A 12,198-nucleotide genomic window follows, 5' to 3' on the forward strand; every position below is an offset into this window, starting at 1 on the left:
AAACCACTACTTTTAACCTGGGCAAGGTGACCGGAAACATGACCGAATACAAACAGTGTAGCTATTCCCTCCGCAAGGCAATCAAACAAGCTAAGCGTCAGTATGGAGACAAAGTAGAGTCGCAATTCAACGGCTCAGACACTTTGAGGACAATACAGTGCCACTGACACGACCTGCTACCAAAACCTCTGGACTCTCCTTCACTGCAGCCGACGTGAGTAAAACATTTATACGTGTTAACCCTCGCAGGGCTGCCGGCATCCCTAGCCGCATCCTCAGAGCATGTGCAGACCAGCTGGCTGGTGTGTTTACAGACATATTCAATCAATCCTTATCCCAGTCTGCTGTCCCCACATGCTTCAAGAGGGCCACCATTGTTCCTGTTCCCAAGAAAGCTAAGGTAACTGAATATTTAGAACTAACTTATTCCTTGCCACCCATTTTTAAACTAACTGCAACTTTTTGCTAAGTGTTGCAGTGATTTAACTCACTGTAGTAGCTGACTTGTTGAGTCATCCACATACATAGACAGACTAGTTTTACTCAAAGCCAGTGGCATGTTGTTAGTAAAGATTGAAAAAAGTAAGGGGCCTAGACAGCTGCCCTGGGGAATTACTGATTCTACCTGGATTATGTTGGAGAGGCTTCCATTAAAGAACACCCTCTGTGTTCTGTTAGACAGGTAACTCTTTATCCACAATATAGCAGGAGGTGTAAAGCCATAACACATACGTTTTTCCAGCAGCTATGATCGATAATGTCAAAAGCTGCACTGAAGCCTAACAAAAAAAACTCCCACAATCTGAGTCATCTGATTCAATGAATGATGGAGCTGAGTTTTTCCTTTATGCCCAACATTTCAATCAATACGTTTTATTCATATAAGAGAAAAAGCTGTGAAATGAGAATAATGAGAATTGAAAATAAAGAGAAGGGAGGCTCAGAAAAGTAATGTTTGGGAAAGATTTATTGAAGTGGTAAAACAGGATGATAGCAGTGTGTTGTGTGATGATTGTGAGGAACTATAGAAATTCAACAGTCACAAAAAGGGGACTTAATGTTTGCTGAAATCTGGACATTGACTGTAGGTCTATAACCTCTCACATTGCCTTAATAAAAACTCTTGCAGAATTAAGCATTTCTTGCAGTAAAATGATAGACCAAATGTAGGCTAAATGTGGACATGGGAACAGGAGTGGAGAAATAAGATTTATTTATTTCCGCGTCTTGAGAGTTTAGGTAGATACATTCTATAGAGATGCTTAAATTAGCGCCATAAAAAGGGGATAGTATTTCAACCACATAAAATATGGATCCCAAGACAAACTGAAATCTTAATCATTCATTCTATCGAATTATGACATTATTCTGGTGAGCAAACGATTGATTTAGTCTTCTAAGGGGAAACATAACAACAGAAGATAAGCTGCATGTATCTAATGTCGGAAAATTATAAACAGAAACATATCTAAATCAGGCAACAACAACAACAACAAAAAGATAGTCAAAAACAATTTGTTCCCCCTATCTGTAGCCCAAAGCACATTTTTCTATATTAGTGTGTTAGAGTCAGGGGCCTCAGATGTTCACTTCATCACAATCATTGGGTTGTAGTGGATGGGTGTCCATGAGCAGTACTGGAGTGATGATGAGGGCTCCGTCGTTCTTGCCTGACTTGTTGGTGCAGGGACTGAAGAACGGGAACACGGACTCACAGAAGGAGGCCAGGAAGGTGTAGATGTGGAGCTTAGCGTCTACGTTGTAGAACGATACCTGAACAGGGGAGAGGAAGAGGAAGTTAGTCCACGTTGTAGAACAATACCTGAACAGGGGAGAGGAAGAGGAAGTTAGTCCACGTTGTAGAACGATACCTGAACAGGGGAGATGAAGGGGAAGTTAGTCCACGTTGTAGAACGATACCTGAACAGGGGAGAGGAAGAGGAAGTTAGTACCACGTTGTAGAACGATACCTGAACAGGGGAGATGAAGGGGAAGTTAGTCCACGTTGTAGAACGATACCTGAACAGGGGAGATGAAGGGGAAGTTAGTCCACGTTGTAGAACGATACCTGAACAGGGGAGAGGGAGGGGACGTTAGTCCACGTTGTAGAACGATACCTGAACAGGGGAGATGAAGGGGAAGTTAGTCCACGTTGTAGAACGATACCTGAACAGGGGAGATGAAGGGGAAGTTAGTCCACGTTGTAGAACGATACCTGAACACGGGGAGAGGAAGGGAAGTTAGTCCACGTTATATTGTAAGATAGACAGGGTGAGAAGAAAGCTGTGTGTGTGTGTGTGTGTGTGTGTGTGTGTGTGTGTGTGTGTGTGTGTGTGTGTGTGTGTGTGTGTGTGTGTGTGTGTGTGTGTGCGTGTGTGTGTGTGTGTGTGTGTGTGTGTGTGTGTGTGTGTGTGTGTGTGGTGAAGGAGGGTTGCAAAATGTCCAAGTATTTCAGAAATCCTTGTTGAAGGATTCTGGATTTCCTCCTCATTCTCTCTTGATTCCGGGAGTCTTCAACTGGGATTTCTGTAAAACCCTGGAAATGTTGCACACACACAAAAAAAACTGACGAGTACGAATGTGTGACATCCTACCTGCCCTTTCTCATAATCCACATACACCCCGATCTTCTGGGGTCTGAGGTTGAGAAGCAGCTCAGTGGAGGGATCTGTCCGGAACACATAGTTGTGTTTATCTCTGAGGCTGAGGAACCAGTAGCCGTTGCTAGGAGATACCGTTATCTTCCCCTTCCTGTTGATGGAGCGGCTGGCCACGCCCAGATCCCAGTCAGTCTTCCCGCCCACCTCCACCTGTGAAAAGGTGTGCTCACTTTTGAGGATACAAGCCCAAGTCCATAGTATAAATCTGATGAAAATATGGAATATTATATACGATGTAGTTCCTATTCAACAAAAGTGGATGAACAGGGCTTGATAGAATTTATATGCTTTCTAAATATAGTAACAATCAAATTATAAAATGACTAACCATAAGATTTTACCTTCCTTATAACTGTAAAACACATACTTGTATGTTTAGTGCTAGAGAAAAGGGATCTATTTTCTAAAGCTCTCTCTCTTGATTAAAACTTCTGCCCTCACCCTTCTGATCATCTGACAGGGCTCTAGCCCAGCTTCCTGAACTCGTACAGCGTACAGGACAGGGCTATAGCCTGGCTTCCTGAACTCGTACAGGACAGGGCTCTAGCCTGGCTTCCTGAACTCGTACAGGACAGGGCTCTAGCCTAGCTTCCTGAACTCGTACAGGACAGGGCTCTAGCCTGGCTTCCTGAACTCGTACAGGACAGGGGTCTAGCCTAGCTTCCTGAACTCGTACAGGACAGTGCTTTAGCCTGGCTTCCTGAACTCGTACAGGACAGGGCTCTTGCCCGGCTTCCTGAACTCGTACAGGACAGGGCTCTAGCCCGGCTTCCTGAACTCATACAGGACAGTGCTTTAGCCTGGCTTCCTGAACTCGTACAGGACAGGGCTATAGCCTGGCTTCCTGAACTCGTACAGGACAGGGCTCTAGCCTGGCTTCCTGAACTCGTATAGGACAGGGCTCTTGCCCGGCTTCCTGAACTCGTACAGGACAGGGCTCTAGCCCGGCTTCCTGAACTCATACAGGACAGTGCTTTAGCCTGGCTTCCTGAACTCGTACAGGACAGAGATGTAGCCTGGATTCCTGAACTCATACAGGACAGAGCTCTTGCCCGGCTTCCTGAACTCATACAGGACAGGGCTCTAGCCCGGCTTCCTGAACTCATACAGGACAGTGCTTTAGCCTGGCTTCCTGAACTCGTGCAGGACAGGGATCTAGCCTGGCTTCCTGAACTCGTACAGGACAGGGCTCTAGCCTGGCTTCCTGAACTCGTACAGGACAGGACTCTTGCCCGGCTTCCTGAACTCGTACAGGACAGTGCTCTAGCCCGGTTTCCTGAACTCATACAGGACAGGGCTTTAGCCTGGCTTCCTGAACTCATACAGGACAGGGCTCTAGCCCGGCTTCCTGAACTCGTACAGGACAGGGCTCTAGCCCGGCTTCCTGAACTCGTTCAGGACAGGGCTCTAGCCCGGCTTCCTGAACTCGTACAGGACAGGGCTCTAGCCCGGCTTCCTGAACTCGTTCAGGACAGGGCTCTAGCCCGGCTTCCTGAACTCGTTCAGGACAGGGCTCTAGCCCGGCTTCCTGAACTCGTACAGGACAGGGCTCTAGCCTGGCTTCCTGAACTCGTACTGCTTGTGAGACTGTGATGTGTCCTTGCGTCACAAATTGACAGTCTGACCAGAGAATGAAAGTGTAGGGCCAATGGCTGTGAATATGTAACCCAATACCCCAGAGTCTTCCAAGATGAATTCAATGGTTGTGAATATGTAACTCAATACTGCAGAGTCTTCTCGAGACAGATTCAATGCGAGCTGGCAAACAGGGCTCTCAGACAAAACTGTTGTGAATTGAATTGGCTTAACAGAAGGTGATTTATAAGCAAATTACCTTGATTAAACAAATTATAATGAAACTCTCCAGAATCGGCCAATTGACATTTAAGATAATTATTTATAAACGCTTTACAAATATAATCCTACCCTATTCTATTCTATCCTAAATAGAACAAGAAATAGACATAAATGGACAAACTAAAAGGTCAAATAGAAAGATTTAAGATCCAGGATCAACAAGGCTAAATGATGATCCAGGATCAACAGCTAAATGAGGATCCAGGATCAACACGGCTACATGATGATCCAGGATCAACACGGCTAAATGAGGATCCAGGATCAACACAGCTAAATGAGGATCCACGATCAACACAGCTAAATGAGGATCCAGGATCAACACGGCTAAATGAGGATCCAGGATCAACACGGCTAAATGAGGATCCAGGATCAACACAGCTAAATGAGGATCCAGGATCAACAGCTAAATGAGAATCCAGGATCAACACAGCTAAATGAGGATCCAGGAACAACACGGCTAAATGATGATCCAGGATCAACACAGCTAAATGAGGATCCAGGATCAACAGCTAAATGAGGATCCAGGATCAACACGACTACATGATGATCCAGGATCAACACAGTTAAATAAGGATCCAGGATCAACCCAGCTAAATGAGGATCCAGGAACAACACGGCTAAATGAGGATCCAGGATCAACACGGCTAAATGAGGATCCAGGATCAACAAGGCTAAATGAGGATCCAGGATCAACACGGCTAAATGAGGATCCAGGATCAACATGGCTAAATGAGGATCCAGGATCAACACAGCTAAATGAGGATCCAGGATCAACAGCTAAATGAGAATCCAGGATCAACACAGCTAAATGAGGATCCAGGAACAACACGGCTAAATGATGATCCAGGATCAACACAGCTAAATGAGGATCCAGGATCAACAGTTAAATGAGGATCCAGGATCAACACGGCTACATGATGATCCAGGATCAACACAGTTAAATAAGGATCCAGGATCAACCCAGCTAAATGAGGATCCAGGAACAACACGGCTAAATGAGGACCCAGGATCAACACAGCTAAATGAGGATCCAGGATCAACAAGGCTAAATGAGGATCCAGGATCAACAAGGCTAAATGAGGATCCAGGATCAACACAGCTAAATGAGGATCCAGGATCAACAAGGCTAAATGAGGATCCAGGATCAACACAGCTAAATGAGGATCCAGGATCAACAAGGCTAAATGAGGATCCAGGATCAACACAGCTAAATGAGGATCCAGGATCAACACAATGTTTAAGAAAATGTTTAACCCTACCTCCCAATAGTGTTGACCTGAGGAGAACCCTTCTCGACCCAGAACACACACGACACGGTCAAACCTCTCAGAGTTATGAGGTACCGGCTGGTGACGGTCCCCACATTTTACCTATAGACAGAAAGCAGGTCAGTGCTTTTCACATTATTTGAGGGGGTCACTATAATTATCATGAGGTTAATCCTACACCTTGATCGTTAGGGCAGTTTGATCAAGGTGTAGGAGTACCCCCCCCCCCCATATAACTAACCATTTTCCCGTCTCCTGATAGGATGAGCCTGGGGTGGGCGGTGCTTGAGTCCATAGTCACGTCCACTGAAGGAGGAAGGGGAAGTGGGGAATAGAAATGGAGGAAAGAGAGGAGAAGAGGTGGAGGAGAGGTGGAGGGATGGAGAGAGGGGTGGAGAGAGGGAGGAAAGAGAGGAGAAGAGGAGGAGAGGTGGAGGGATTGCGAGAGGGGTGGAGAGATGGAGGAAAGAGAGGAGGAGAGGAGGAGAGGTGGAGGGATTGAGAGAGGGGTGGAGAGAGGGAGGACAGAGAGGAGAAGAGGTGGAGGGATTGAGAGAGGAGTGGAGAGAGGGAGGACAGAGAGAAGAGGTGGAGGGATTGAGAGAGGAGTGGTGAGAGGGAGGACAGAGAGGAGAAGAGGTGGAGGGATTGAGAGAGGGGTGGTGAGAGGGAGGACAGAGAGGAGAAGAGGTGGAGGGATTGAGAGAGGGGTGGAGAGAGGGAGGACAGAGAGGAGAAGAGGTGGAGGGATTGAGAGTGGGGTGGTGAGAGGGAGGACAGAGAGGAGAAGAGGTGGAGGGATTGAGAGAGGGGTGGTGAGAGGGAGGACAGAGAGGAGAAGAGGTGGAGGGATTGAGAGAGGGGTGGAGAGAGGGAGTACAGAGAGGAGAAGAGGTGGAGGGATTGAGAGAGGGGTGGTGAGAGGGAGGACAGAGAGGAGAAGAGGTGGAGGGATTGAGAGAGGGGTGGAGGTGGAGGGATTGAGAGAGGGGTGGTGAGAGGGAGGACAGAGAGGAGAAGAGGTGGAGGGATTGAGAGAGGGGTGGTGAGAGGGAGGACAGAGAGGAGAAGAGGTGGAGGGATTGAGAGAGGGGTGGTGAGAGGGAGGACAGAGAGGAGAAGAGGTCGAGGGATTGAGAGAGGGGTAGTGAGAGGGAGGACAGAGAGGAGAAGAGGTGGAGGGATTGAGAGAGGGGTGGTGAGAGGGAGGACAGAGAGGAGAAGAGGTGGAGGGATTGAGAGAGGAGTGGAGAGAGGGAGGACAGAGAGGAGAAGAGGTGGAGGGATTGAGAGAGGAGTGGAGAGAGGGAGGACAGAGAGGAGAAGAGATTTTGTATTTATTTTTTATTTCACCTTTATTTAACCAGGTAGGCCAGTTGAGAACACCTTTATTTAACCAGGTAGGCCAGTTGAGAACACCTTTATTTAACCAGGTAGGCAAGTTGAGAACACCTTTATTTAACCAGGTAGGCAAGTTGAGAACACCTTTATTTAACCAGGTAGGCCAGTTGAGAACAAGTTCTCATTTACAACTGCGACCTGGCCAAGATAACGCAATGCAGTGCGACACAAACAACAACAACAGAGTTACACATGGAGTAAAACAAACATACAGTCAATAACACAATAGGGGGAACAAAGGCTATGGAGATGGAGGGATTGAGAGAGGGGAGGAGAGATAAATGGAAATTCATTGATGAGTAACTTTTTAAAGTACAACACAGTGATGACCTATGTATCTCTACATACCTGCATACTCCTGTACCTGCTTCACCTCTTGAATAAAGAAACAGAAGAAACCAAATTTTAAAAAACATCAATATTATAATTACATTATTCAATTGTAATCTTTATCTCATATACTTATAATCTATGTAAATGTTATTCACTGCTGCTCTTTGATTATTTGTTATTCTTATCTCATACTTAAAAAAAACAAGTATTTTCTTAAAACTGCATTGTTGGCTAAGGGCTTGTAAGTAAGCATATCACGGTAAGGTCTACCTACACCTGTTGTATTCGGTGCATGTGACAAACAGGATCTGATGTGTAGATACTCACTGGGCTGTGGTACTGGAGAGGATTCTAGTGGAACTTGTTCGCCTGTAGAGATAACAAAGGGAAACAGCTCAAACAGGTGAGTAATATATCTACAGGTATCAGGTCTGTGTGAATGGTTCTCTACAGGTATCAGGTCTGTGTGAATGGTTCTCTACAGGTATCAGGTCTGTGTGAATGGTTCTCCCAGGGGTATCAGGTCTGTGTGAATGGTTCTCTACAGGTATCAGGTCTGTGTGAATGGTTCTCTACAGGTATCAGGTCTGTGTGAATGGTTCTCTACAGGTATCAGGTCTGCATGAATGGTTCTCTACAGGTATCAGGTCTGTGTGAATGGTTCTCTACAGGTATCAGGTCTGTATGAATGGTTATCTACAGGTATCAGGTCTGTGTGAATGGTTCTCTACAGGTATCAGGTCTGTGTGAATGGTTATCTACAGGTATCAGGTCTGTATGAATGGTTCTCTACAGGTATCAGGTCTGTATGAATGGTTATCTACAGGTATCAGGTCTGTATGAATGGTTCTCTACAGGTATCAGGTCTGTATGAATGGTTATCTACAGGTATCAGGTCTGTGTGAACTGTTCTCTACTGGTATCAGGTCTGTGTGAATGGTTATCTACAGGTATCAGGTCTGTGTGAATGGTTCTCTACAGGTATCAGGTCTGTGTGAATGGTTCTCTACAGGTATCAGGTCTGTGTGAATGGTTCTCCCAGGGGTATCAGGTCTGTGTGAATGGTTCTCTACAGGTATCAGGTCTGTGTGAATGGTTCTCTACAGGTATCAGGTCTGTGTGAATGGTTCTCTACAGGTATCAGGTCTGCATGAATGGTTCTCTACAGGTATCAGGTCTGTGTGAATGGTTCTCTACAGGTATCAGGTCTGTATGAATGGTTATCTACAGGTATCAGGTCTGTGTGAATGGTTCTCTACAGGTATCAGGTCTGTGTGAATGGTTATCTACAGGTATCAGGTCTGTGTAAATGGTTCTCTACAGGTATCAGGTCTGTGTGAATGGTTATCTACAGGTATCAGGTCTGTGTAAATGGTTATCTACAGGTATCAGGTCTGTGTGAATGGTTCTCTACAGGTATCAGGTCTGTGTAAATGGTTCTCTACAGGTATCAGGTCTGTGTGAATGGTTATCTACAGGTATCAGGTCTGTGTAAATGGTTCTCTACAGGTATCAGGTCTGTGTGAATGGTTCTCAACAGGTATCAGGTCTGTGTGAATGGTTCTCTACAGGTATCAGGTCTGTGTGAATGGTTCTCTACAGGTATCAGGTCTGTGTGAATGGTTCTCTACAGGTATCAGGTCTGTATGAATGGTTATCTACAGGTATCAGGTCTGTGTGAATGGTTCTCTACAGGTATCAGGTCTGTGTGAATGGTTCTCTACAGGTATCAGGTCTGTGTGAATGGTTCTCCCAGGGGTATCAGGTCTGTGTGAATGGTTCTCTACAGGTATCAGGTCTGTGTGAATGGTTCTCTACAGGTATCAGGTCTGTGTGAATGGTTCTCTACAGGTATCAGGTCTGCATGAATGGTTCTCTACAGGTATCAGGTCTGTGTGAATGGTTCTCTACAGGTATCAGGTCTGTATGAATGGTTATCTACAGGTATCAGGTCTGTGTGAATGGTTCTCTACAGGTATCAGGTCTGTGTGAATGGTTATCTACAGGTATCAGGTCTGTGTGAACTGTTCTCTACTGGTATCAGGTCTGTGTGAATGGTTATCTACAGGTATCAGGTCTGTGTAAATGGTTCTCTACAGGTATCAGGTCTGTGTGAATGGTTATCTACAGGTATCAGGTCTGTGTAAATGGTTATCTACAGGTATCAGGTCTGTGTAAATGGTTATCTACAGGTATCAGGTCTGTGTAAATGGTTCTCTACAGGTATCAGGTCTGTGTGAATGGTTATCTACAGGTATCAGGTCTGTGTAAATGGTTATCTACAGGTATCAGGTCTGTGTGAATGGTTCTCTACAGGTATCAGGTCTGTGTAAATGGTTCTCTACAGGTATCAGGTCTGTGTGAATGGTTATCTACAGGTATCAGGTCTGTGTAAATGGTTCTCTACAGGTATCAGGTCTGTGTGAATGGTTCTCAACAGGTATCAGGTCTGTGTGAATGGTTCTCTACAGGTATCAGGTCTGTGTGAATGGTTCTCTACAGGTATCAGGTCTGTGTGAATGGTTCTCTACAGGTATCAGGTCTGTATGAATGGTTCTCTACAGGTATCAGGTCTGTATGAATGGTTCTCTACAGGTATCAGGTCTGTGTGAATGGTTCTCTACATGGTTCTCTACAGGTATCAGGTCTGTGTGAATGGTTATCTACAGGTATCAGGTCTGTATGAATGGTTCTCTACAGGTATCAGGTCTGTGTGAATGGTTCTCTACAGGTATCAGGTCTGTGTGAATGGTTCTCTACAGGTATCAGGTCTGTGTGAATGGTTCTCTACAGGTATCAGGTCTGTATGAATGGTTATCTACAGGTATCAGGTCTGTGTGAATGGTTCTCTACAGGTAGCAGGTCTGTGTGAATGGTTCTCTACAGGTAGCAGGTCTGTGTGAATGGTTCTCTACAGGTATCAGGTCTGTGTGAATGGTTCTCTACAGGTATCAGGTCTGTGTGAATGGTTCTCTACAGGTATCAGGTCTGTGTGAATGGTTCTCTACAGGTATCAGGTCTGTGTGAATGGTTCTCTACAGGTATCAGGTCTGTGTGAATGGTTCTCTACAGGTATCAGGTCTGTGTGAATGGTTCTCTACAGGTATCAGGTCTGTGTGAATGGTTCTCTACAGGTATCAGGTCTGTGTGAATGGTTCTCTACAGGTATCAGGTCTGTATGAATGGTTCTCCCAGGGGTATCAGGTCTGTGTGAATGGTTCTCTACAGGTATCAGGTCTGTGTGAATGGTTCTCCCAGGGGTATCAGGTCTGTGTGAATGGTTCTCTACAGGTAGCAGGTCTGTATGAATGGTTCTCTACAGGTATCAGGTCTGTGTGAATGGTTCTCTACAGGTAGCAGGTCTGTATGAATGGTTCTCTACAGGTATCAGGTCTGTGTGAATGGTTCTCTACAGGTATCAGGTCTGTGTGAATGGTTCTCTACGGGTATCAGGTCTGTGTGAATGGTTCTCTACGGGTATCAGGTCTGTATGAATGGTTCTCTACAGGTATCAGGTCTGTGTGAATGGTTCTCTACAGGTATCAGGTCTGTGTGAATGGTTCTCTACAGGTATCAGGTCTGTGTGAATGGTTCTCTACAGGTATCAGGTCTGTGTGAATGGTTCTCTACGGGTATCAGGTCTGTGTGAATGGTTCTCTACAGGTATCAGGTCTGTGTGAATGGTTCTCTACGGGTATCAGGTCTGTGTGAATGGTTCTCTACGGGTATCAGGTCTGTGTGAATGGTTCTCTACAGGTATCAGGTCTGTGTGAATGGTTCTCTACAGGTATCAGGTCTGTGTGAATGGTTCTCTACAGGTATCAGGTCTGTGTGAATGGTTCTCTACGGGTATCAGGTCTGTGTGAATGGTTCTCTACAGGTATCAGGTCTGTGCGAATGGTTCTCTACAGGTATCAGGTCTGTGTGAATGGTTCTCTACAGGTATCAGGTCTGTGTGAATGGTTCTCTACAGGTATCAGGTCTGTGTGAATGGTTCTCTACGGGTATCAGGTCTGTGTGAATGGTTCTCTACAGGTATCAGGTCTGTGTGAATGGTTCTCTACGGGTATCAGGTCTGTGTGAATGGTTCTCTACAGGTATCAGGTCTGTGTGAATGGTTCTCTACGGGTATCAGGTCTGTGTGAATGGTTCTCTACAGGTATCAGGTCTGTGTAAATGGTTCTCTACAGGTAGCAGGTCTGTATGAATGGTTCTCTGCAGGTATCAGGTCTGTATGAATGGTTCTCTACAGGTATCAGGTCTGTGTGAATGGTTCTCTACAGGTATCAGGTCTGTGTGAATGGTTCTCTACGGGTATCAGGTCTGTGTGAATGGTTCTCTACGGGTATCAGGTCTGTGTGAATGGTTCTCTACGGGTATCAGGTCTGTGTAAATGGTTCTCTACAGGTATCAGGTTTGTGTGAATGGTTCTCTACAGGTATCAGGTCTGTGTGAATGGTTCTCTACAGGTATCAGGTCTGTGTGAATGGTTCTCTACAGGTATCAGGTCTGTGTGAATGGTTCTCTACAGGTATCAGGTCTGTGCGAATGGTTCTCTGCTTCTCTACAGGTATCAGGTCTGTGTGAATGGTTCTCTACAGGTATCAGGTCTGCGTGAATGGTTCTCTACAGGTATCAGGTCTGCGTGAATGGTTCTCTGCTTCTCTGCAGGTAAATTA

At 45.7% G+C, this 12,198-nt stretch overlaps 1 protein-coding gene across 1 annotated transcript in view; it reads right to left on the reverse strand.

Annotated features, from left to right (window-relative positions):
• Positions 1-1,070: 1,070 nt before the first annotated feature.
• LOC139417027 (E3 ubiquitin-protein ligase TRIM39) overlaps positions 1,071-12,198 on the reverse strand; it is a 37,941-nt gene continuing 26,813 nt past the window's right edge. The window contains exons 10-14 of the mRNA XM_071166261.1: positions 7,535-7,585; positions 6,027-6,091; positions 5,777-5,887; positions 2,595-2,810; positions 1,071-1,773 (exon numbers count right to left, since the gene is read on the reverse strand). Coding sequence (XP_071022362.1) covers positions 1,579-1,773; positions 2,595-2,810; positions 5,777-5,887; positions 6,027-6,091; positions 7,535-7,585 — 638 coding nt within the window. The 3' untranslated portion in view covers positions 1,071-1,578. The remainder of the gene's footprint in view (positions 1,774-2,594; positions 2,811-5,776; positions 5,888-6,026; positions 6,092-7,534; positions 7,586-12,198) is intronic.

This window comes from Oncorhynchus clarkii, chromosome 9, assembly GCF_045791955.1.
Source record: "Oncorhynchus clarkii lewisi isolate Uvic-CL-2024 chromosome 9, UVic_Ocla_1.0, whole genome shotgun sequence".
Lineage (NCBI taxonomy): Eukaryota > Metazoa > Chordata > Actinopteri > Salmoniformes > Salmonidae > Oncorhynchus > Oncorhynchus clarkii.